The 25,268-nt window shown below is 52.5% G+C and overlaps 8 protein-coding genes across 8 annotated transcripts; 4 read left to right on the forward strand and 4 right to left on the reverse strand.

Moving 5' to 3' along the window:
• Window positions 1-336, forward strand: LOC120755668 (feather beta keratin-like). Its single transcript, XM_040070989.1, has one exon. The coding sequence runs from the start codon at window positions 1-3 to the stop codon at window positions 334-336; it is 336 nt and encodes a 111-aa protein (XP_039926923.1).
• Window positions 337-3,365: 3,029 nt separating this feature from the next.
• On the forward strand, window positions 3,366-3,704 carry LOC120759993 (feather beta keratin-like). Its single transcript, XM_040079824.1, has one exon. The coding sequence runs from the start codon at window positions 3,366-3,368 to the stop codon at window positions 3,702-3,704; it is 339 nt and encodes a 112-aa protein (XP_039935758.1).
• Window positions 3,705-6,422: 2,718 nt separating this feature from the next.
• Window positions 6,423-6,758, reverse strand: LOC120758288 (feather beta keratin-like). Its single transcript, XM_040076388.1, has one exon. The coding sequence runs from the start codon at window positions 6,756-6,758 to the stop codon at window positions 6,423-6,425; it is 336 nt and encodes a 111-aa protein (XP_039932322.1).
• Window positions 6,759-9,259: 2,501 nt separating this feature from the next.
• LOC120756758 (feather beta keratin-like) lies at window positions 9,260-9,595 on the forward strand. The gene has a single exon (XM_040073402.1). It carries the CDS (start codon window positions 9,260-9,262, stop codon window positions 9,593-9,595), a length of 336 nt encoding a protein of 111 aa, XP_039929336.1.
• Window positions 9,596-12,312: 2,717 nt separating this feature from the next.
• Window positions 12,313-12,651, reverse strand: LOC120755784 (feather beta keratin-like). The gene has a single exon (XM_040071248.1). The coding sequence runs from the start codon at window positions 12,649-12,651 to the stop codon at window positions 12,313-12,315; it is 339 nt and encodes a 112-aa protein (XP_039927182.1).
• A 3,064-nt stretch (window positions 12,652-15,715) lies between these two features.
• Window positions 15,716-16,051, reverse strand: LOC120755741 (feather beta keratin-like). The gene has a single exon (XM_040071169.1). It carries the CDS (start codon window positions 16,049-16,051, stop codon window positions 15,716-15,718), a length of 336 nt encoding a protein of 111 aa, XP_039927103.1.
• Window positions 16,052-18,537: 2,486 nt separating this feature from the next.
• LOC120752539 (feather beta keratin-like) lies at window positions 18,538-18,873 on the forward strand. Its single transcript, XM_040063742.1, has one exon. It carries the CDS (start codon window positions 18,538-18,540, stop codon window positions 18,871-18,873), a length of 336 nt encoding a protein of 111 aa, XP_039919676.1.
• A 4,321-nt stretch (window positions 18,874-23,194) lies between these two features.
• On the reverse strand, window positions 23,195-23,527 carry LOC120752542 (feather beta keratin-like). The gene has a single exon (XM_040063755.1). It carries the CDS (start codon window positions 23,525-23,527, stop codon window positions 23,195-23,197), a length of 333 nt encoding a protein of 110 aa, XP_039919689.1.
• Between the last annotated feature and the right edge of the window lie 1,741 nt (window positions 23,528-25,268).

A 25,268-nucleotide genomic window follows, 5' to 3' on the forward strand; every position in this document is an offset into this window, starting at 1 on the left:
ATGGCCTGCTACGACATCTGCCGTCCCTGCGGACCCACCCCGCTGGCCAACAGCTGCAACGAGCCCTGTGCCCTGCAATGCCAGGATTCCCGTGTCATCATCGACCCTTCCCCTGTGCTGGTGACCCTGCCAGGACCCATCATGACCTCCTTCCCCCAGAACACCGCCGTCGGATCCTCCTCCTCGGCTGCTGTGGGCACTGAACTCAGTGTCCAGGGACAGCCCATCTCGGGTGGATTTGGTGGCTTTGGCTACGGCCTTGGCTATGGCCGTGGATTTGGCTATGGCCTGGGAGGCCTGGGCTGCTACGGCAGAAGGGGCGGCTACAACTGCTGAGGGCCCTCAGCACCACTGCTGACACCAACCATCATCTTGGACCTCTGGCAACATCCCCTGCAAGCAACGTATCTTGGCTGATGGTCATCCTACTTGCACCTCACGACAGATTATTTCCACTTCTTTCCCCTGACTTTTCATTCTTTTGGGCCAATAAAGTTTTCCTGAATCAAACCTGGGATGCCTCCTTTTCTTTTTCATTTCAATTGTTCTGCATTTTCACCCACCACATTCTGGAGCTCAGCTGACCATTGAGGGAACCTGGAACAGGGCAGCTACACTTTTCCTGATGTACAACTCAAAACAACTAAGAACAAACTCTGGAACAGGAAGCACAGCGGGAACACATTGCAGAACCTGTCACACACCTGGTAAACTGTTAGACCAAACTCTTTGACACACCAGTTCTCTCCTCAGCACAAAAATGGAAAAGCCTCTCCATGCCATTGCACACTTGACAATCTCTCGTCCTGACCAGGACTCTTGAAGCCTTCCAGCAGAGAGATAAACAACATCCACCACTTGGGCTGGAGCTCTGCAGTGCAAGCGCTTCAACTGCCCTGCTCGAGCCAGACCAACAGGAGCAGAATTTACAGCACCATGGACAGTTCAGATCTGCATCTCCCAGGATCAAAACTGCACCACCTCTTCCGCTCTTTGGACCCCCTCACAATGAAAGGGTTTTGTCTTCTTAGACCATGGGATTCCATCTCTTTTCACTTGTGCCCTTGCTCTCTTCCCCTGCCCGTGTGCACTGCTGAGAACAGCTGGGCTCCATTTTCTTTGTTCCCCACCATCAGGGATCTGCACACACTGAGGACACACCCCTGTCCAGCCTCGTCCCCTGGCAGTCCAAGCTCTCTCAGACTCTCATCTAGGAATCATCTTTCAGGCTCTTTTTTATCTGGGTGGCCCTGAGCTGGTCTCACGTCACACGGCACCTCACCAGGGCTGAGCAAACACCAACAGCCACCACTCACCACCTCAGCCCAACACCTTTCCAAATCCTGCTCGGGAACCTTGGGGTCCCCTTTCGCTCAAGGCTGCAGGGACACCTCCTGCTCCATTTCTTCTCAACCACAACCGCAAAGGCTTTTTGGAAAACAATTGTTCCAACTGATACCCACAGATTCCTTCCTAGCTGGGATGATTTTCTTGTTCCTCCCAAGACACAGCCCTTGGCAGATGGCCTTGCTGAGCTCCAGCACATGTCCAGGGTCACTCAGGTTTTCAGAGTTGGCCAGAAAGGTCCAACTCCTGGGCTGCAGCACTGGGGACTTGCTGCCATCTGGACTTTGGGACACTGACCACAAGCGTCTGGACCCAGCCCTTCAATCCCTTCTCAGGCCACCACACTGGGCACTGACATAATCTGGACTTTTCTGCTTGTCGAGGATCATGCAACGCTCACCTCCAACAACCCTGGGACACCTCCAAATCCTCTTTCTGACCTTCACAAGTGGCCTCACCCCTTGGCACTCAGCCCCAGTAAAGACCCCCAAGGCCCCAGATAGCAAAACCTTAAAGGCAAGAGGAGCACCAAGATGCCCAGAGTCAACAGGACAGGTCACGTGTAGTGTCAGGCGTAGCCAGGTGGGATCAAGGTGGGAAAGCGTGGAATGTGAGGGAACACACCTGTAAATCCCAGAGCAGCCTGACAGGGCTGGGAGGGAATGGGGCTCCTCTTCACAACACACTCAAACCCCACAGCACACCAGTGCCACAGGGTGACCTTGCAGATGACAGCCACAGCTCCCCGAAGTTGTGGTTGTTTATTCAGCCCTCCCTGACACTCACCTTCAGAGCAATCTCTCCCAAATGCCTCTAACCCTCAAACAACAATCCCTCAGGCCTAAAAGCTGCCCTCAAGGTGACAAGGACACGGCAGCAAGAGACACAGCGTCATCATGACAGAGAGGGAAAGGCGAGCACGCTGACATTCAGGTAGCAATTACTGGGTTTCACCCACAGGAACACAATATTACGATTTACAGGATATAAATCATTATGAAACCTGGTGGCCTGAATGCAGCATAAAGGAATTGATGCCACAGACTGGCCTGGGAACAAAGGGATGGGGCCCCGTTTGTTGTTTGTTACTGGATTTCTGAATGAGGTCAAGGAATAGACTTTACATGTGAGAGTATGTTGAAATTCAAATTTGAGAAATCCACCTGGACCACAAAAATGGAACAGGTTCAGCCCGAACAACCTCTGGTTTATCAGATCTTGTGAGCCAATTAAGGACATGAGGCCAAGAGCCCTCTTTCATCCATCACCAAGAGCTCCCAGGCACTGAAATCTTTCCAAGCCATTCCAGAGTGACCTCCCCAGGACATCATCCGCTCCCTCAGCATTCCTGGGTGCAGCACAAGGACTGATGGACACTCACCGCACAAAACAGAGTCCCAGACTTCACAAGGTGCCCACAAACCACAGCACACGAGTACCACAAAATGACCTCAGTGATGACATTGCAAATGTCCAGGGCTGTGGTTGTTTATTCATTCCTCCCTGACACACATCTGACAATGAAATCCTCCCAAATACCAACTCATGAAAGCTGCCACTAAGATCAGATGGACGCGGACTTGAGAGCAGGACATGGAATTGCAGAGTTGCATGAAAGAAACCACAGCCCACCTCATGATCTCTTTCCAGGCTGAGCCAGCCAAGAGCTGCTGCATACAAAATGCCCCAAGGCCATGGGACAAGGCTGAACCACCCCTCCACAAGCAGCATAAAAGCCGGCCCAGAGCCTCTCTCCCTCACACACTTCTCCTCAAGCCTTCTCCTCCTGCTTCTGCTGACAACCAGGTGAGTCTCAGGCCTCTGACCCTCCTGCTCCTGCTCTCTTGGCTCCTCTCTTCCAGCACACTCAGCCCCAGCCTCAGCAGCCCTCACACCTCCCCACAGACCCACAACACCAGCCACACTCCCTCACCCTTCTCGCACTCCACCCCTGACACCCCTCACTCCCTCAGCCCTTACTCACCCTCCTCTCTTTCAGGACCCTCCACATCACACCCATGGCCTGCTACGACATCTGCCGTCCCTGCGGACCCACCCCGCTGGCCAACAGCTGCAACGAGCCCTGTGCCCTGCAATGCCAGAACTCCAGCGTCATCATCAACCCTTCCCCTGTGCTGGTGACCCTGCCAGGACCCATCATGACCTCCTTCCCCCAGAACACCGCCGTCGGATCCACCTCCTCGGCTGCTGTGGGCACTGAACTCAGTGTCCAGGGACAGCCCATCTCGGGTGGATTTGGCTACGGCCTTGGCTACGGCCTTGGCTATGGCCGTGGATTTGGCTATGGCCTGGGAGGCCTGGGCTGCTACGGCAGAAGGGGGGGCTACAACTGCTGAGGGCTCTCAGCACCACTGCTGACACCAACCACCCACTCCCTGGAACACATCTCAGGCATTGAGGACACCTCTCTGGGCCAAGGCTCTCAAACGGGCTCAGCACTTCCAGCTCCTGCTCTCAGGGCTCCAATCAAGGCAGCAGCCAAGGATCCAGCCCAGGCTGTCTGCACACACGGCCCATCTCCGTTCCTGGTCTTCTCCCACTCCCTGCTCCGCATCGCCCCTCTGGCTCTGTCTATTCCCCTCTGGACAAACCCCTTCTCCCAAACCAGAGACCGTCGGGCACCTCTGCTGGCTTCTCCCACCATGGAGCAGGAAGTCCCTGATGCTCTGGCCGAACCTCCAAGCAGAGCTCCTCTGCTGATGGTCACCCTGCTTGCACCCAAGACCAGCTGCCTTCTACTGATTGCTCCTGAGTTTTCACTCTTCAATAAAGTTTTCTTTCATCACAACCTTGCATGGCTCTTTTCTTTCTTCTCCCAGGGCTCTTCCAGTCTCACTCGGCACTAAGGCGAGGTTGTGCAGGCAGTTGGTGTGGGTCAAAAAATGCACCAAGGCCTGTCTTAGGGAATATGGCTCCTGTTCCACTCACCCCGGCACACTTTGGTCTCCCATTGCTCCTCACAAACCTTTCACTGGTTTTAAATCAGGGCTGGTCACACTAATGCAGGGCTTTGCCTGCTTCTGACACAAGCTCCTCATGGTCTCTGTGTTCACTTTTGGCTCCAGCCCTTCATCGTCTCCCTGGCTCATCTCTAGGTCTGCTTGAGCAGGTGCTTGTCCTCCTCATGGATGGCCCAACCTAGCAAGTCATGAGCTGGGGATTCCTTGCCTTCCCCTACATCCGCAGTGTCATGTCCTGCTTCTGGGATCCTGTCCTTTCGACCTTGGTGGCAGCTTTTAAGTGTGACTTTTAGAGAACATATTCTGGTATTTATGGCTCGTCTCAGGGTGGGCTGAAGACATGACCAAGGCTTTGGAGAGGTGGGCTGCAACCACTGGGGTCACCCTGCGCTACTTCTGTGCTGTGGTTTGTGGGTGTGTGGGGAAAAGCCCCCACTCTCGGGCAGCCTTATCAGGCTGTTCTGCATTTTGCAGCTGTTGTACTTTCAATCACATTCCCTCCCTCCATGCTTTTCTCCCAGCTGGCAGTGGCTGAGGTTGGGCCATGTTTTTCCCGTTGTGCTTTGCGTTTCTTGGTGCCCGTCTTGATTTTACAGTTCTGATATCCAGGGAATTTTGGGTCATTTATTGGGATAAGGACTGAGGTTACTTCTCTGGTCAATGTCTGGTTGTCAGAAAGAAGATTGGGTGGTTGGCTTGGGTTGTTGCAGGAGAGCATTGCATGATCCTCAAAAATAACCCGGGCACATCCAGATTGTGTCAGTGCCCAGTGTGGTGGCCTGAGAAGGGATTGAAGGGCTGGGTCCAGAGGCTTGTGGTCAGTGTCCCAAAGTCCAGATGGCAGCAAGTCCCCAGTGCTGCAGCCCAGGAGTTGGATCCTTCTGGCTAACACTGAAAACCTGAGTTGTTCCGGACATGTGCTGGAGCTCAGCAAGGCCATCTGCCAAGGGCTGTTTCTTGGAAGGAACGAGCAAGTCATCCCAGGTAGGAAGGAATCTGTGGGTATCAGCTGGAACAATTGTTTTCCAAAAAGCCTTTGTGGTTGAGAAGAAATGGAGCAGGAGGTGTCCCTGCAGCCTTGTGGGAAAGGGGACCCCAAGGTTCCCGAGCAGGATTTGGAAAAGTGTTGGGCTGAGGTGGTGAGTGGTGGCTGTTGGTGTTTGCTCAGCACTGGTGAGGTGCCATGTGACGTGAGACCAGCTCAGGGCCACCCAGATAAAAAAGAGCCCGAAAGATGATTCCTAGATGAGAGTCTGAGGGAGCTTGGACTCCCAGGGGACAAGGCTGGACAGGGGTGTGTCCTCAGTGTGTGCAGATCCCTGATGGTGGGGAACGAAGGAAATGGAGCACAGCTGTTCTCAGCAGCGCACACGTGCGGGGGAAGAGAGCAAGGGCACAAGTGAAAAGAGATGGAATCCCATGGGCTAAGAAGACAAAACCCTTTCATCGTGAGGGGGTCCAAAGAGCGGAAGAGGCGGTGGAGTTTTGATCCTGGGAGATGCAGATCTGAACTGTCCACGGTGCTGTAAATTCTGCTCCTGTTGGTCTGGCTCGAGCCGGGCAGTTGAAGCGCTTGCACTGCAGAGCTCCAGCCCTGGTGGATGTTTTTCATCTCTCTGCTGGAAGGCTTCAAGAGTCCTGGTCAGGACGAGAGATTGTCAAGTGTGCAATGGCATGGAGAGGCTTTTCCATTTTTGTGCTGAGGAGAGAGCTGGTGTGTCAAAGAGTTTGGTCTAACAGTTTACCAGGTGTGTGACAGGTTCTGCAATGTGTTCCCACTGTGCTTCCTGTTCCAGACTTTGTTATTAGACGTTTTGACATCTATGAAAGGAAAAGTGTTGCCCAGTGGCTTGTTCAGTACTAGAATGTGTTGGGTAAGGATGTGAGACTGTTGGAAGAAATTAAGATAAGGAGGCATCTTAGGATTGACGCAGTAAAACTTTATTGTTGCATAAGAATGAACAGACAAGAGAAAAAGGGAGAAATAATCTGTTGCAAGGTGCAAGTAGGGTGACCATCAGCTGAAGTGCTTGGCTTGCAGGAGCTGCTGCCAGTGCCCCGAGCTGGTGGTGGCAGCAGTGGTGCTGAGGGCCCTCAGCAGTTGTACCCACCCCTTCTGCCGTAGCAGCCCAGGCCTCCCAGCCCATAGCCAAATCCACGGCCATAGCCAAGGCCGTAGCCAAAGCCACCAAATCCACCCGAGATGGGCTGTCCCTGGACACTGAGTTCAGTGCCCACAGCAGCCGAGGAGGTGGATCCGACGGCGGTGTTCTGGGGGAAGGAGGTCATGATGGGTCCTGGCAGGGTCACCAGCACTGGGGAAGGGTTGATGACCACGCTGGAGTTCTGGCATTGCAGGGCACAGGGCTCGTTGCAGCTGTTGGCCAGCGGGGTGGGTCCGCAGGGACGGCAGATGTCGTAGCAGGCCATGGGTGTGGTGTGGAGGGTCCTGGAAGAGAGAGTGGTGAAGCATGTTAGGGACGTAAGGGTGTGAAGGGATGTGGAGAGGGTGGGGAGTGTGGAGGCTGTGGGGAGGTGTGAGGGCTGCTGTGGCTGGGGCTGAGTGCAGGAAGAGAGGAACCAGGGATGCAGGATCAGGAGGGTCAGGGGTTTGAGGCTCACCTGGTTGTCAGCAGGAGGAGGAGGAGAAGGTGTGAGGAGAAGTGTGTGAGGCCGAGAGTCTCTGGGCCAGCTTTTATGCAGGTTGTGGAGGGGTGGGACAGCCTTGTCCCATGGCCTTTGGGTGTTTTGCAGGCCAAAGCCCTTGGCTGGCCCAGCCCTCTGAGTCATGAGTTGTGGAGTGTTTTCATTTCTACAATTCTGCACTTCCATGTCCTTCTCTTGAGTCCTTGTCCATCTGACCTTGGCAGAAGGTTTAGCGTGACAGTTGGTATTTGGGAGGATGTGATTGTTCTCTGTGTGTCAGGGAGGGCTGAATAAACGACCACAGCCTGGAGATTTGCAATGTCATCACTGAGGTCATTTTGTGGCACATGAGCGCTGTGGTTTGTGGGTGCCTTGTGGAGACTGAGACTCTGTTCTGTGCTACTGGGCAGATGTCCATCAGGCCTTGTGCTGTACCCAGGAATGGTGAGGGAGCTGCTGATGTCCTGGGGAGGTCACTCTGCAATAACTTGGAGAGGTCCCGGTGCCTTTGAGAGCTTCCTGATGAATGAAAAGAGGGCTCTTGGCCTTGTGTGTTGAATGGGATCAAGGGAGAGGATCCTGCAAAGTAGAGGCAGTTCAGGCTGAACTTGTTCCATTTCTCAGGTCCATTATATTTCTGCAATCTGCACGACAGCATACGCTGTCATTCAAAGCATATTCCTTGACCTCATTCATGAATCTCATAAACAAACAACAAGCCCGTGTTTGCCCAGGCTGGTCTGTGACATCAGTTCTCTTATTCCACATCCAAACCACAGGGTTTCATAATTGAAAACCTCTACGTCTTAGTATTTTGTTCCTGTTAGCAAACCCTAATTGTTACTGAGGGATGATTGGTGAGTTCCTTTGTAAAATTCTGCAATTCCAAGCCACTTTCTTGAAGTTTTTTCTATCTGACTTTGATGGCAATATTTAAATACAAGCATTAGAGATTAAAGGAAGGTGTTGATGGCCTTGTCAGGCCAAGCCTGAAGACGTGACCAAAGCTTTGGAGATGCTGGGTGTCATCAGCAAGGTCCCCCCAGGGCACTCACGTTCTGTGATTTGTGGGTGCATTGTGAGGATGGGCCCCAAACCATCACGGCTCCGTCAGGCTGGTCTGGGCTTTGCAGGAGCACTGCTTGTGAGGCTCTGCTGCTTTCACCACAGTGTTCCCATCCCCGCCATGTTGCAGTCTCCCCAGGCGTGTTTATATACGAGACCTTTCCCGTCGCGGATGGGAAAGCAATCCCATGGTTTAGGGAGGATCCCACACTGCCCTAAGTCTTGTGTTGGTTCATCCATAGCTGATCTCACCTGGGCCCAGCAAGGTCACACTGCGGGGTCACAGTGCGGGCTCTGCCTGATGCATGGAAAGGAAAAACGGTGAAGGATAAGGAGAAGAAGACAAGTGAGGAGAACAAATCTTCAACCTTGATTAAACCCCCATTTGGCCATGTACCCTTTGCTGCAAAAATCTCCAGCAGTTACCAAGACAAAATTTAGAAAAGAAATACAAGCGGGTTGAGGGCCGCATTCATCCTTTCACACACCACTGGCTCCACAGGGGAACAAGGACATGGTTGAAGAAGAGCAACTCAGACACACCATGACACCGTCAGGACCGGAACATGCTTAAAAGGAGAAGAAACTAGGGACCTGGAATTTCATTCAGGCAGGAGACAGGAATGCAAATGGGACATGTTTAATATGCAGTAGTATGACCTCAGTGTTGACTTTCCAGTTCTCCAAATATGTAATTGAATCTTCTGTGTGTCCTGACACACGCTACCAACAAGACATAGGTCACCAATTCTCCCATTCAGAAGGTTCTGCCAAGGTCAGATGAAGACAGCCTCAAGAGCAGGACATGGAAATGCAGAATTGAATGAATGAAAATGCCCTCCAACTCATGACTCAAAGGGCTGGGCCGCCCAAGGGCTGCTGCCTGCAAAATGCCCCAAGGCATGGGGCAAGGCTGTCCCGCCCTGACAGGACCAGCATAAAAGCCGGTGCAGAAGCTCTCTCCCTCACACACTTCTGAATCCTTCTCCTACTGCTCCTGCTGACAACCAGGTGAGTTTCAAGCCCCTGACCCTCCTGCTCCTGCACCCCAGCCCCTCTCTTCCTGCATGCTCAGCCCCAGCCCCAGCAGCCCTCACGCCTCCCCAATGCCCCACAACAGCCTCCACACTCCCTCACCCTCCAGCATCACCACTCCTCCCACCAGCTCACCCATGCTCTGCCTCACCCCCCTCTCTTCCAGGACCCTCCACACCACACCCATGGCCTGCTCCAACATCTGCCGTCCCTGCGGACCCACCCCGCTGGCCAACAGCTGCAACGAGCCCTGTGCCCTGCAGTGCCAGGATTCCCGTGTCATCATCGACCCTTCCCCTGTGCTGGTGACCCTGCCAGGACCCATCATGACCTCCTTCCCCCAGAACACCGCCGTCGGATCCACCTCCTCGGCTGCTGTGGGCACTGAACTCAGTGCCCAGGGACAGCCCATCTCGGGTGGATTTGGTGGCTTTGGCTACGGTCTTGGCTATGGCCGTGGATTTGGCTATGGCCTGGGAGGCCTGGGCTGCTACGGCAGGAGGGGCGGCTACATCTGCTGAGGGCCCTCAGCACCACTGCTGACACCAACCACCCACTCCCTGGAACACATCTCAGGCATTGAGGACACCTCTCTGGGCCAAGGCTCTCAAAGGGGCTCAGCACTTCCAGCTCCTGCTCTCAGGGCTCCAAGCAAGGCAGCAGCCAAGGATCCAGCCCGTGCTGCCTGCAAACACGGCCCATCTGCCTCCTCCTCTTCTCCTGCTCCCCGTTCCCTGCTCTCTTCTCTCACCTTCAGCTCTGTGCAGTCCCCTCTGGATAAATCCCTTCTCCCAATCCAGAGAGCACCAGGTATCCCTGCTGGGGAGCTCCCACTGTGGGGCAGGAAGGCTTTGATGCCCTGGCCAAACCTACTGCAAGCAAAAGACCTCACCTGATGGTCACCCTGATTGCGCCTCAGCCCAGTTCCCTTCCACTGGCTGCTCCTGCTTTTTCACTATTTTGTCTCAATAAAATTTTTCTTGCATCACAGTTTCAGCTGTCTCTTTTTTGAATGGACTCATAATCAACTGGGTGTGAAACCTGTTTCCCTTTCACTGCATGCAGGAGATCAGGAATCCGGAGTCCAAGTGTCCTCAGTTGATGTTTAGGGAGGATATTAAGGAAGCTTCCTTCATGGAGAGGGTAAGGATTCCTTTCACTGACTGTGCAGCGTAATGGTGGAGTCATCATCCCTGCAGGGATTTAATATCCCTGTAGATGTGTCACCTGGGGACATGCGTTAGTGGTGGCCTTGGTGGTGCTGAGGGAATGGTTCCACTCTGCATTGAAAATTGAGATCTGCTGCAACAAAAACATTTCTAAGATGTGATGGTTTAGTGGTGGATTTTGCAGTGCTGCATTAAGAGTTGTGCTCCATGTTAGGAGGCATTTGTAGCTGGAATGGAAATGGACTCCATGTGTGTTGGTGACATCTGTGCAAGGGAGCAGAGACCAATAGGGAGCGGCAGCAGTTGTGGGGTGAGCCGGGCCTTTGGGGTCTTGAGTTGTGTCCAGTGTTGAGGGGTGAGGCCCCTTCTCTTGGAGGATTTCCCTTGAGGAAATGGCGCTTCAGCTCTGTGTCTGCTCTGTGCCAGTGACTCAGCCTGGGCATGAGGAGAGAGCGGTGGCTGCTGCTGAACTCCACCCCAGCCTCTGAGAAGCCTTTGAGGCTCGTTCCCATCCCACGCTCTCAGAGCAGCTGAGTGAGTCCAGGATGCCTGAGAAGGCAGTGAGCGGCCTGAGAGTGGCTGCGGGGCTGTGCCCAGAGGCTGGGGATCAGTATCAGTGGCCCAAAGTGCAAATGGAAAGAAGTCTCAAGGGAAGTAGGTGAAGAGTTGGATCGAGGAGGCCACCCCCTGTTGCACATCCTCAACAATGATGTGGGCAGTGGGACTGCTGCCTGCTCAGCAAGCTGGCAGGTGATGGAGTGGCTGAGGCACTGGGCGGTTGTGCCATCAGTCAGAGGGAGCTGGAGAATGAGGGTTAAAGGAATCTCCTGAAGTTCAAGCCAGGGAAACAGGAAGCTCTGCATCTGGGCAGGAACGGCAACGAGACCCAGCTCCTGCTGTGGGCTGAGGCTGCCAAAGCAGCTTTGCAGAGCATGAGCCTGTGGTGCTGGTGGGGAACAAGGGGACAACAAAGTCTCAGCCATTTCCTTCCTTGAGAAAGCATCACCATAGTCCAAGATAGATTTCAGACCGTTCTTGCCATGAAGTCAGGAGAAGTGGCCATTTCTCTCTTCACAACACTGGTGGGGTCCCATGTGGGGTGGTATGGGCAGTTCTGGGCTGTCCAGAGGAAGGAGCACAAGAGTTTAGTGAAACAAAGCGAGATCAGGGTGACCAAGATCCTGAAAGGGCAGGAGAATCATACCTAGAGGGCAGAGAGAGCTGGGACTGCAGGAGACAAAGCTGGACTGGGAAATGTCATCAGTGTCCTCAGATCCCTGATGGCAGGAAATGAAGCTGGGGTATCTCGGCTGTTCTCTGCAGTGCACACACGTGAAGGAAAAGGGGGAAGGGCAGAAGAGAAAACAGATGGAATTCCATGGGAAAAGAAGGCAAGATTTCTTGAGTGTGAGGATGGTCAGAGAGTGGAAAAGCTGGAGGAGTCTCTTTCCTGGGAGAACCGAAACTGATCTGGCCATGGTCCTGGAAATGCTGCACTTGCTGATTGTGCTTGAGCAGAGGGAAATGAAGCACTTGTATTCCAGAGCTTGTGCCCAGGTGGATGATGTTGTTCCTTCTGTTTGCTGGGTGGGTTCAGGATTCCTGAACTCTCAGGAAGAGAGTTTTCAGGCCTATGCTAGCACAGAGGGACTCTGCCAGAGCCCTGAGCAGGAGAGCAGGGATGTGTCCAAACCTTTGGGGAAGTGGGACGTAGGTTTGTGTCATGTTCTGGAAGGTGTGCCCTCCTCCCCTGCTTCCCTGTCTTGGTTGTTTCTGGTGGTGACATCTTTCCTAAGAGAGGTGTTCTTTTCCATCCACACCAATGGCTTGTCTGGCATTTCGATGGGTGAGGATGTGAAACCATTGGAACTCAAGAAGATGAGGAGGCATCTCAGAGTTTGACACAGGAAAACTTTATTGAGGGAAAGAAATGTAGAGAGGAGAATGAACAAGAAGGAATCCAGTGTGAGATGAAAGTAGGGTGACCACCAGCGGAGGTGCTTTGCTTGCTGGAGCTGTTGCCAGAGCCCCAAGCTCATGGGTGATGTCAGGAGTGGTGCTGAGGGCCCTCAGCAGTTGTAGCCGCCCCTTCTGCCGTAGCAGCCCAGGCCTCCCAGGCCATAGCCAAACCCACGGCCATAGCCAAGGCCGTAGCCAAGGCCAAAGCCAAATCCACCCGAGATGGGCTGTCCCTGGACACTGAGTTCAGTGCCCACAGCAGCCGAGGAGGTGGATCCGACGGCGGTGTTCTGGGGGAAGGAGGTCATGATGGGTCCTGGCAGGGTCACCAGCACAGGGGAAGGGTTGATGATGACACGGGAATCCTGGCACTGCAGGGCACAGGGCTCGTTGCAGCTGTTGGCCAGCGGGGTGGGTCCGCAGGGACGGCAGATGTCGTAGCAGGCCATGGGTGTGGTGTGGAGGGTCCTGGAAGAGATGGGGATGAGGGATGCAAGGAGTGAAGTGTCAAAAGGGTGAGGGAGTGTGGCTGGTGTTGTGGGTCTGTGGGGAGGTGTGAGGCCAGCTGAGGCTGGGGCTGAGTGTGCTGGAAGAGAGGGACCAGGGGAGCAAGACGAGGGAAGTCAGGGGTTTGAAACTCACCTTGCTGTCTGCAGGAGTAGTAGGAGAAAGCTTGAAGAGAAGTGTGTGAGGGAGAGAGGCTCTGGGCTGACTTTTATTCTGGTCCTGTCAGGGTGGGACAGCCTTGTCCCATGGCCTTGGGGCATTTTTTAGGCCACAGCTCTTGGCTGGCCCAGCCCTGTTAGTCATGAGGAGGGGAATGTTTTCCTTCATGCTATTCTGCAATCGTATGTCCTTCTGTTGACGCTGTGTCCATCTGACCATGGCAGCAGCTTTAATGATTTAATATTTGGGTGGATTTGATTGTTCAATGTGTGTCAGGGATGGGTGAATGAACAACACGAGCCCAGCAGAGGCGCAAGGACACCAGTGAGGATGTTTTTTAGGACTCATGTGCTGTGGTTTGTGGGTGCCTTGTGATGACTTTGACTCTCTTCTTGCCACTACATGTCCATCAGTCCTGGTGTTGCACCCAGGAATGCTGAGGGAGCTGCTGATGTCCTGGAGAGGTCACTCTGTAATAACTTGGCAAGGTCCTTGTGCCTTTGAGCGCTTCCTGATGGATGAAGGAGGGCTCTTAGCCTTGTATCTTGAATGGGATAAAGAGAGAGGACATTTAAAATGAGAGACCATTCAGGCTGAACTCGTTCCAGTGTTACAGGCCATTTGTATTTCTCAAATTTACATGGCAATGTACTCTGCCATTTAAACTGCATTCCTTGACGTTGTTCAGAAATCCAATAAAGGAACAACAAACTAGGCTTGATCTTTTTTTTTCTCCGGCTATGACATCTCTTCACTTGTTCTGCGTTCAAGCCACAAAGTTTAATAACTCATGTCCTGTAATTGTTAACATTGTGTTTCTGTAAGCAAATTACCAGTAATTACTAATGGGCAATCAGTGAGCTCCAGTGTCATTCCCTGACATGGTGGGTGCGTGTTCTTGTACAATTGTGCAATTCCATATCCTGCTCCTAAGGCCTTGCCCATCTCTCCTGGTAACTTTTAATTGTGAATACTAAGAGGTCAAATTTTTCTGTTGATGATTCATATCAGGGAGGGCTGAAGAATTGACCCAAGCTTTGGAGAGCTGGGGTGTCCTCGCTGTGGTCACCTCATGGCCCTCATGTGCTGTGGTTTGTGGGTGCCCTCTGAAAAATTGTCCCCAAATTTCTCACAGTTCTGATAGGCCAGTCTAGGCTTTGCAGCTCTGCCAAGGAGGAGGTGTTGCACCTTCCACCGCCTTCCACCCCTCCATGCATTGATCCCAGTTGGCAAAGCCCGACACCAGACCGCACCTTTCTGTTTGGACATGGTCAGTGGGTGCTCGGGTGACACCCTTGCCTCAAAGGTTTTGATGTTTTGGGTCTTTGCTTGGGCTGAGTGCAAAGGGGTGAGGCCTCTTGTGATTGTCTGAATGAGGATTCGGAATTTGCCCAGGGTTGTTGGAGGTGAGCATTGCACTATGATCAAAAATAACCCAGGCAAGTCCAGGTGGTGTCAGTGCCCAGCGTAGAGGACTGAGAAGGATCTGAAGGGCTGGGTCCGGAGGCTTGTGGTCAGTATCCCAAAGTTCAGAATGCAACAAGTGCCCAGTGCTGTAGCCAGGGATCCATTGCGTCAACACTGAAAACTTGATGGGTTCTGGATACCTGCTGGAGCTCATCAAGGGGATCTGACAGGTGCTGTTTCTTGGGAGGAGTCATCCCAGCTAGGAAAAAAAATCTGGGTGACATTTGGAACAATTGTTTTCTTCTCTGAAAAAGCCTTTGTGAATCTGGGTTAGAAGGATTGGGGCAGGAAGTGTCCCTGTATCCATGTGGGAAAAGGGACCCCAGGTGTCCTGATCAGGGTTGGGGAGATGTGCTGTGATGAGGCAGGGGGAGGTGACTCTTGGTGTCTTCTGAGCACTGGTGAGGTCCCGTGTGAGGTGTTGTGGACAGCCTTGGACTCTCCAGTGTGAAAGTGAAGTCAATTTAGTGAATCAAGACCAGTTCAGGACCACCAAGATTCCAAAGGGGCTGGCAAATCATTCCTAGAGGAGAAACTGAGAGAGCTGGTACTCCCAGGGGATGAGGCTGGGCAGGGGAGTGTCATCAGTGAGCACAAATCTTTGATGGCAGAGAAGGAATGTGAGGAAGCCTGGCAGTTCTCAGCAGTGCACACGTGCAGGACGAGAGGGCAAGACCAAAGGGAAAACAGATGGAATGCAATTGCTAAAGAACATGAGAATCTTTCGTTGTGAGGGTGGCCGTAGAGGGGAAGACGTGTTGGGCTGTCAGTCCTGTTAGAGTCAGCATTGAGCTGTCCGTGGTTCTGGGAACCCTGCTGTTGTTTGAGCAGGGGAGTTAAAGAAAATGCACTCCAGATTTCCTGCCCAAATGGACGATTTTGTGACTCTTTTTGCTGAAGGGGTTCAAGAGCCCTGGTGGGGAAGTTTGCCAAGTCCATGCTGACATGGAGTGACTTCACCAGAGCTGCACCCAGGAGAGGATGGATGTGTCCAAGGCTTTGGTGTACCAGGTGATGGCTTTGTGTCATGTTCCGGAAGGCGTCACCTCCTGTGCTTCCTAGGCCAGACTTTCTTATTAGTTGCTTTGACATATTTGTGAGGGAAGGTGTTGTTGCACATACCCCAGCAGTCTGCTGAGGCGTGCAATGTGCTTGGTGAGGATGTGATACTGCTGGAACTACAAAAGAACAGGAGGCATCTCAGTCTGTTGCAGGAAAACTTTATTGAGTCAAAAGAATGAAGAAATATGGAAAAGGAGAGAAGAAGACATCCAGTATGAGATGCAAGTAGGGCGAGCACCAGCCGAAGTGATCTGCTTGCAGGAGCTCTTGCCAGAGCCCCGAGCTGATGGTTGGTGTCAGCAGTGGTGCTGAGGGCCCTCAGCAGTTGTAGCCGCCCCTTCTGCCGTAGCAGCCCAGGCCTCCCAGGCCATAGCCAAACCCACGGCCATAGCCAAGGCCGTAGCCAAAGCCACCAAATCCACCCGAGATGGGCTGTCCCTGGGCACTGAGTTCAGTGCCCACAGCAGCCGAGGAGGTGGATCCGACGGCGGTGTTCTGGGGGAAGGAGGTCATGATGGGTCCTGGCAGGGTCACCAGCACAGGGGAAGGGTTGATGACGACGTGAGAATCCTGGCACTGCAGGGCACAGGGCTCGTTGCAGCTGTTGGCCAGCGGGGTGGGTCCGCAGGGACGGCAGATGTCGTAGCAGGCCATGGGTGTGGTGTGGAGGGTCCTGAAAGAGAGCAGGGTGAGGCAGGGACAGGGAGTGGGGGTGTGAGAGGCAGTGATGCAGGAGAGAGAGGGAGAGTGTGGAGGCTGTTGTGGGTCTGTGGGGAGGTGTGAGGGCTGCTGAGGTTGGGGCTGAGTGTGATGGAAGAGAGGGGCCAAGGATGCAGGAGGGTCAGGGGTTTGAGGCTTACCTGTTTGGCGGGAGCAGGAGGAGAAGGCTTGAGGAGAAGTGTGTGAGGGAGGGAGGCTCTGGGCCGGTTTTTATGCAGGTTGTGGAGGGTTGGGACAGCCTTGTCCCATGGCCTTGGGGTATTTTGTAGGCAGCAGCTCTTGGCTGGCCCACCCTTGTGAGTCCTGAGGTGGGTAGTGTTTTTCTTCCTGCAAATCTGCAATTCCGTGTCCTTCCCTTAAGGCTGTGTCCATGTGACCTTAGCAGAACATCTTAATTGCGAGAATTGGTGACCATTATCTTGTTCATTTTGGTGTGTGTCAGGACATGTCAAAGACTCAGCTGAATCTTTGGAGAATTGGGGTGTTGTCAGCGAGGTCATACCATGGCATATTGACATAATCTCCCATTTGCATTCTTGTCTCCTGCCTGGAAGAACTCCCATTTTTTTCATCTTCACCTCATTTTGAGGACACCCCAGTCCTGTCAGTGCCATGGTGTCCCTGCCATGCACTTGGTCAAACATGTCCATGCCCTTGTCCAACTAGTGAGCCCTTCTAGTGATGGGCATGAGGACAGCCGACTTCCTCAACCTTTCAAAAGCTCAGGAACGTGAGTTTCAGGGGTGGAGTAATCAATGGATGGGCAATTGTGCTCCTCATGTGTCACGTTCTCCTTATCCTGCACCCTTTTCCTTTCCATTGGTCAGTCACAGCCCGGCACTGTGACCCTACAGTGTGACCTTGTTCATCCCAGAGATGGGAGCTGTAGATGAACCAACACAAGACTTTGTGGGAGAAGAGGAGGCCATCCTAAATCACAGGGATCACTTCCTCATATCCAGCAGGATAGGCTAGGAATACAGACAGGCTCTGAATGCTGGCAGCATGGTGGCGGTGGAGCGAACATCCTGGAAAGGACAGTTCCTCATAAGCAGTGCTCCTGCAAAGCCAGACAAATCCTGACAGGGCTGTGATGGTTCGGGGCCCCACTTCACAGTGCACCCCAAAATCATGACACACCAGTGGCATGGGGTGACCTCACTGATGACACCCCATCTCTCCAAGGCTTTGGACATGTCTTCAGCCCTCCATGACACACACACCTTCAACACCTGCCCTTAACCTCTATGACACTTAAAATCTGCCACCAAGGTCAGATTGGACATGGCCTGAAAAGAAGGACATTGAGCTGCAGAATTCCACAAAGGAATGCCCTCAGCATGACAGAGGAGGGAAGAGGACTACGCCTGACCAACCATTAGTAATTAATGGGTTTCACTAGCAGGAACAAATTATTGAGACTAAAAGGATATCAGATATGAAACCTCATGGCTTGAATGAGGAATAAAGGCATGGAAATCACAGACCAGCCTGGGAAAAAAGGGATCAGGCTGGGTTGGGTCTTCATTTAATGGATTTCTTAATGAGGTCAAGAAATACACTTTAAATGACAGAGTACAATGTCGTATAAAGATGAAAAATCCAAACAGACCACGACACCAGAACAAGTTCAACCAGACGAGCCTCTACTTTTCCAGATGCTCTCTCTTGATACAATTCAAGACACAAGGCAATGAGCTTTCTTTCATCCGTAGGAACACTCCTACGCACTAAAACATTTCCAAGTTATTGCACAGTGATCTCCTCGGGACATCAGCAGCTGCCTCAGCATTCCTGGGTGCAACACGAGGACTGAGGGACACCCAGTGGCACAGAAAAGGAGTCCAGCCTTCACAAGGTGCCCACAAACCACAGCACACGAGTGCCACAAAATGACGTCACTGATGATATCGCAACTCTGCTGGGCTCTGGTTGTTTATCCAGCCCTCCCTGACAAATTCAGTCAAATCCGCCCAAATACCACATCTCAATTTAAAGCTGCTGCCAAGGTCAGATGGACAAGGACTCAAAAGCCAGTCATGACACTGCAGAACTCCATGAAGGAAAATACTCCCCAAACAATGACTCACAAGGCTGGGCCAGCCAAGAGCTGCTGCCTAGAAAATACCCCAAGGCAATGGGACAAGGATGTCCCACCCCTCCACGACCAGCATAAAAGCCGGCGCAGAGCCTCTCTCCCTCAAACGCTCGTCCTGAATCCTTCTCCTTCTCTTGTGCCCACGAGGTGAGTCTCAATCTCCTGATCCTCCTGCTCCTGCATCCCTTGGCTCCTCTCTTCCAGCACACTCAGCCCCAGCGTCAGCAGCCCTCACACCTCCCCACAGCCCCACAACAGCTTCCACACGCCCTCATTCTCTTTCCTCACCCCCCTCTCTTCCAGGACCCTCCACACCACACCCATGGCCTGCTACAACATCTGCCGTCCCTGCGGACCCACCCCGCTGGCCAACAGCTGCAACGAGCCCTGTGCCCTGCAATGCCAGGATTCCCGTGTCATCATCGACCCTTCCCCTGTGCTGGTGACCCTGCCAGGACCCATCATGACCTCCTTCCCCCAGAACACCGCCGTCGGATCCACCTCCTCGGCTGCTGTGGGCACTGAACTCAGTGTCCAGGGACAGCCCATCTCGGGTGGATTTGGTGGCTTTGGCTACGGCCTTGGCTATGGCCGTGGATTTGGCTATGGCCTGGGAGGCCTGGGCTGCTACGGCAGAAGGGGCGGCTACATCTGCTGAGGGCCCTCAGCACCACTCCTGACACCAACCACCCACTCCCTGGAACACATCTCAGGCATTGAGGACGCCTCTCTGGGCCAAGGCTCTCAAACGGGCTCAGCACTTCCAGCTCCTGCTCTCAGGGCTCCAAGCAAGGCAGCAGCCAAGGATCCAGCCCAGGCTGCCTGCAAACACGGCCCATGTGCTCTTCTCCCATTCCCTTTTGGCTTGTCCAGTCTCCTCTGCTGCAAATCCCTTCTCCCAAGCCAGAGAGCATCAGGAATCTTCACTGTCAGTTTCCTTCTGCTGCAGGGCAGGAAGACCTTGATGCTCTGGCTAAACCACCTCCAGCCAAAGGCCGTTGACTGATGGTTGCCCTACTTGCTCCTTCCTCTTGCCGTTCATGACCTTCCCCTGTTCTTTATGCCTCAATAAAATTCTATTGCATTGCAGTATTTTGGTGTCTCCTTTTCCTAACTGGCACATACTGGCACGCTTTGTTCTTCCAGTGCATCCCACAAACCCTTCACCTGCTTGATTTTACACCTGGATACACTGAGGCAGATCTATCCCTGCCTCTGACACAAGCCCCTCCTGGGCCATATTTTTACATTGGCTACACCTCAGTTGTTCCAGTCCCCTGTTATCTCTTTCGCCCATTGTCATGGGTTAGTACAGTTTGGTTTTTTAGTTATAGAAAAATGTAAAATAATTCTCCAGGTCAGGACCTGGGAATTGCTTTAGAAGAGACAGAGACCTATCAGAGAGTTAGTTGGAATATTGACATCTATTCTGACCACTGAAATTGTTGGCTGGGGCTTTGGGAAGTACCGTATAAAACCCCATGAGTTTCCTGTAGGTGGGCCCTTTTTCTTCTTCCTTTGGCCAGAGAGAGACAGGTAACATCGAGCTGGGCCTGCTGCTCCCCACTTTTGGGGGATGGGAGCTGGCCTGAGGCCTGGCCGGATTCCATCGGCTCCCGGGTGAGGGGGGGAAGGAGAGGTTGCTGTTCTACAACAGCTACTTTCTTCAGACTTCTCTAGAGCAGGGAGAAATCTCTGCTGGGCCCTGATAAGAGCTATGGGCACCATTTGGGCCAAAGGCACCCCGATTTACACCGAGGGGTGGCTGAGAAGGCATTTATGATCCTGCCTGGGGTTTTTTTGTGATTCCGGACTGCCCGAGTGCTCCAATCTCTGATGTTTCTGCGTGAGTTCTTCCTCCCTCATCAGCTCGGCCTTGAACATCTAACACCACGAGCTACAGAGAGAGAGAGAGAGAGAGAGAGAAAAACTCTGAGCAGATTTAACTCTTTCTTAGCAACATGAAGCTTCCAGAGCTCAGCCCTTCTCTGAGAGAGTAAGAAAGGACAGAGTGAACATAACAACAAAATGAAATCAGTAAAGCAAGAGTGAAAAGGCCATTGGGACAGAGGGTTGAAGAGTTGGTTGTTCCATTCTTACTCGAGCCATGGAAATGAACTCTATATTTAGATCATTCCTTTAAATCATGGGAAAGATATGCATTTGGGGAGATGATTGTTTTAATTTGTGTGTGAATTTCAGCAAAGGTGTTTGTGATGAACTAAGTAATATCCTATAAGATGCTTGAACAGAGATAAAGATGAGAAGCCCCTGCGCCAGTGAGGAAGTGAGAAGATATCTCTGTACCTTGAGGTGAAGAATCCTTTGCTTTGGAGTTATTCATCTTTAAAAGGTGACACCTCAGTATGCAAAAGTCTAAGACCCATGACCCATAAGCAGCTTGGGAAACTGCTCCTGGGAGGGTCACAAAGGCAGGTTTCTCCGGGCGGTTGTTTTTGTGACAGTTTGGAACCCACAAGAGAACTGTCCTGAGTTGTCAGTGGGATCCATGACTCAAAAAGATTCTCTTCCCCTAATGAATTGATGAAAGACTATTGTCAGATAGTGAAACTGACTGAAAATTACAAGTTTTGTCTCTTTATGTTGTTTTGTAAGAAAGTGAACAGTTTGTAAGGGGAGGGAAGAGTGTTTTTGAAGTTTCATTCTGTTTTAGGGTTTTTTTTTTCCCAACTTTTTTTTTCTTTTCTATTCTTTTAGTGTATGTTAATAAACTATTTGTTCATTTTAAAGTTAAGCCTGCTTTGTTTTTCTCCTAGTCTCTCTCCCACAGAAAGAGTAAGTACCAAAACCAAACCAAAATTTGGTGAACGTGAAGTCACTACACCCATACAGAGGTCCACATGAGCAGGCCCTTACCCTTGATGCCCCAGAGCTGAGCACAGAACTCCAGTCTCACCAGAGCAGAGCAGAGCAGAGGGTCAGAATTCCCTCCTCACCTGCAGCCCACACTGTGGCAATGAGCCCATGGCATGGGCAGCTTCTGTTTGGGGTGTTCACAAGGCCAGGGCACGTCCAGTTCTTCATCCACCAACACCCCAAGTCCTTCTCCTTGGGGAAGCTCTTCATCAACTCATTACCCATCCAATATCCATCACTGAAATTGCTCCGATTCAGATTTAAAAATCTTGCACTTGGTTTTGTCGCCCTCCATTGCAATCACACCACCCCACGTCCCCAGTTTGGCAAGAGCTCTCTGGATGCCATCCCTTCCCTCCAAACAATCAGCAGCACCTTGATGGCATTCCCAGCCTTGCTGAGGGGACACTCAGTTGCACTGTCCCTGTGCCTGGCAAATGTGGGGAGTGATAATGGTCCCAGCAGGAGCCTCTGTTGGTCACCACTCATCCCTGCTCTCCTCACGGACATGGAGCCACTGACCGCAACGCACAATCCCCCTCATTTTCTACCCCACAGTTGATGTTCCAGCTATCAGCTCCACATCCCTCCACGTCAGAGATGAGGATGTTGTCTGCCACAGGAAGAAATTCTTTGCACAAGTCCATGTACGTGATAACCGTTGCTCTTCCGTCGTTTGATAGCGTTGGAACTCCATCAGACTTTTCAGGAAGAGTTTGCCCTTCAATAAAATGGGAGCAGCAGCAGGTGAGGGGTGAGCCGGGCCTTTGGGGTCTGGAGTTGTGGCAAGTGCCCTGAGCCGAGGCCACTTCTCGGGGAGGATTTCCCTTGAGGAAATGGTGTTTGAACTCTGTGTCTGCTGTGTCCCAGTGGCTCAGCCTGGGCATGAGGAGGGAGCTGCTGTTGAACTCAACACTTTTGTGAAGCCTTTGAGGGTCCTTCCAATCCTACCCTCCTAGGACATCCAAAGAAGCCCAGGTTGGCTGAGAGTGCGGCGAGTGGCCTAAGTGTGGCTCAGGGGCTGAGGCCAGAGGCTTCTGATCGGTGGCCAAAGATGCAAATGGAGGTGAATCTCCAGTCCTGCAGCCCAGGAGTTGGATCTGTGTGGCCAACGCTGTTCAACATCCTCAATAATGAGCTGGGCAGTGGGGCTGTTGTCCCCTCAGACACGTAGCAATCACAGTAATGGATATTGGATGGGTAATGAGTTGATTGAGAGGATATCCAAGGAGAAGGATGTGGGGTATTGGTGGATAAAGAACTGGACATGCCCAGTCCATGTGCACTCACAGACCCAAACCCTTCCTGTGTCCTGGGCTCATCCCACAGCACAGGCAGCAGGTGAGGGGGTGATTCTGACCCTCTGCGCTGCTCTTCAGAGACTGGGGACATGTGTTCAACTCTGGGCACCCGAGGATACGGAAGATCTGCTGAAAGCAGAGCTGTGGATGGAACTGGAAGATGATGAGGATCTGGAGCAACTGGTCTCCAGCCAAATTGAGAACAATGCATGGCTTGTATTGGAGGGAGGAACAGACCTGCATTAGTGTATCCAGGCCTGGGATCAAACAAGTGAAGGGTTTGTGGAATACACCGGAAAGGCAAAGTGTGCCAGCGTGTGCCAGTGAAGGAAAAGGAGACAACACAGTGTCACAATGCAAGAGAATTTTATTGAGCTAAAAGAACAGTGGAAAATAATGAGAATCCACCGGAAGAGAGCAGTCTGAGTGAGCAGGGTGACCATCAGTCAAAATTCTCTGCTTGCAAGTGGTTTGGCCAGAGCACCAAAGCCTCCCTGCCACACAGTGGGAACAGCCCAGCAGAGGTGACCAACTGTGTCTTGGGAGAAGGGGTTTGCAGCAGAGGAGACTGGACAGAGCTGAAGGTGTGATGCAGAACAGGGAGTAGGAGGAGAGGGAAGTTTGGCCATGTTTGCAGACAGCCCGGACTGGCCCCATGGCTGCTGCCTTGCTTGGAGCCCTGAGAGCAGGAGCTGGAAGTGCTGAGCCCCTTTGAGAGCCTTGGCCCAGAGAGGTGTCCTCAATGCCTGAGATGTGTTCCAGGGAGTGGGTGGTTGGTGTCAGCAGTGGTGTTGAGGACCCTTAGCAGTTGTAGCCGCCCCTTCTGCCGTAGCAGCCCAGGCCTCCCAGGCCATAGCCAAATCCACGGCCATAGCCAAGGCCGTAGCCAAAGCCAAATCCACCCGAGATGGGCTGTCCCTGGACACTGAGTTCAGTGCCCACAGCAGCCGAGGAGGTGGATCCGACGGCGGTGTTCTGGGGGAAGGAGGTCATGATGGGTCCTGGCAGGGTCACCAGCACCGGGGAAGGGTTGATGATGACACGGGAATCCTGGCACTGCAGGGCACAGGGCTCGTTGCAGCTGTTGGCCAGCGGGGTGGGTCCGCAGGGACGGCAGATGTCGTAGCAGGCCATGGGTGTGGTGTGGAGGGTCCTGGAAGAGAAGGGGGTGAGACAGAGCAGGGATCTGGGGAGTGCAAGGGGTGGTGATGAAAGAGGGTGAGGGGGGGTGGCGGCTGTTGTGGGTCTGTGGGGAGGCGTGAGGGCTGCTGAGGCTGGGGCTGAGCATGCTGGCAGTGAGGAGCCAAGAGCGCAGGAGCAGCAGGGTCAGGGGATTGAGACTCACCTGGTTGTCAGCACTGGAGCAGGAGGAGAAGGCTTGAGGAGAAGTGTGTGAGGGAGAGAGGCTCTGGGCCGGCTTTTATGCTGGTCATGGATGGGCGGGACAGCCTTGTCCCATGACCTTGGGGCATTTTGAGGGCAGCAGCTCTTGCCTGTGAGTCATTGTTTGGGGAGTATTTTCCTTCATGGAATTCTGCAGTGTCATGTCCTTCTCTGGAGTCCTTGTCCATCTGACCTTGGTGGCAGCTTTAAAGTGAGTGTCGGTCTTTGAGAGGATTTGATTATTTGGTTCATGTCTGGGAAGGATGAATAGACAAGCAGAGACCAGCAGAAATGCAATGACACTGAGGTAATTTTGTCAGTGCGGTAATTTTGTGACACTCGTGTGCTGTGGTTTGTGGGTGCCTTGTGAAGACTGGACCTGTCTTCTGTGCCGCTGGATGTCCATCAGTCCTCGTGTTGCACTCAGGAATGCTGAGGGAGCTGCTGATGCCCTGGGGAGGTCACTCTGCAATAACTTGGAAAGGTCACAGTGCCTGGGAGTATTTCCTGATGGACAAAAGAGGGCTTTTGCCCTTGGGTCTTGGATGGAATCCAGAGAGGATCTTGGAAAGTAGAGACTGTTCAGACCGAATCTCTTCCAATATTATAGTCCACTGAGATTTCTGAAGTTTACCCAGCAAGCTATTCTATAATTTAAAGTGTATTTCTTGACCTCATTTAGAAATCTAAAAAGCCAACAATGGACACAGGCCCATCTCTTTTTTCCCAGCCTGGTGTGTGATGTCAATTCATTTATTCCGTGTTCAAGCCAAACGGTTTCATAACTTTTATCCTGTCAGTTGCAGTATTGTGTTCCTATTAACAAAAAGGAGTAATTACTAATGGACAGTTAGTGAGCTGCTCTTTCCTTCTCTGTCATGATGCTGGCATTCCTTTGTGGGGTTCTGCAATTCCATGTCCTTCTCTTCAGGCTGTGTCCCTCTGACCTTGTCGGCAGCTTTTAAATGTATTAGAGGTCAAATTCTGACCTTGGTGGTTTATGTCAGAGGATGGGTTGAAGACGTGACCAAAGCTTTGTGGCCATGGGGTGTCATCAGTGAGGTGACCCCATGGCACTGGTGTGCTGTGTTTTTTGTGTTGTGGTGAAGAGGGATCCCCATTTCCTCACAGAGAATTTAGGCTGCTCTAAGCATTCCAGGTGTTCTGGCAGTGTGTGTCTGCCCCTTTGATCACGTTCTCAACCTCCCTACCTCGGCTACATCTCGCCAGGCTTGTCTGTATTCCTGGCCTTTTCCATTGGAGATGGGAAAGCAATCCATAGGACTTGGGGAGGTGTCCTATGCTCCTCACAGTGTTGATTCATCCGTAGCACTTGTCCCAGCTGGGCCCAGCAAGGTCACACTGTGGGGTCACAGTGCTGGGCTGTGACGGACGCACGGAAAGGAAATCCCATGGAGGATAAGGAGAATAAGAAGCATGAGGGGAACAATTCCTCATAGATCGATTAGTCAACACTTCAAACCCACTGAAG

Source organism: Hirundo rustica, chromosome 1 (genome assembly GCF_015227805.2).
Source record: "Hirundo rustica isolate bHirRus1 chromosome 1, bHirRus1.pri.v3, whole genome shotgun sequence".
NCBI lineage: Eukaryota > Metazoa > Chordata > Aves > Passeriformes > Hirundinidae > Hirundo > Hirundo rustica.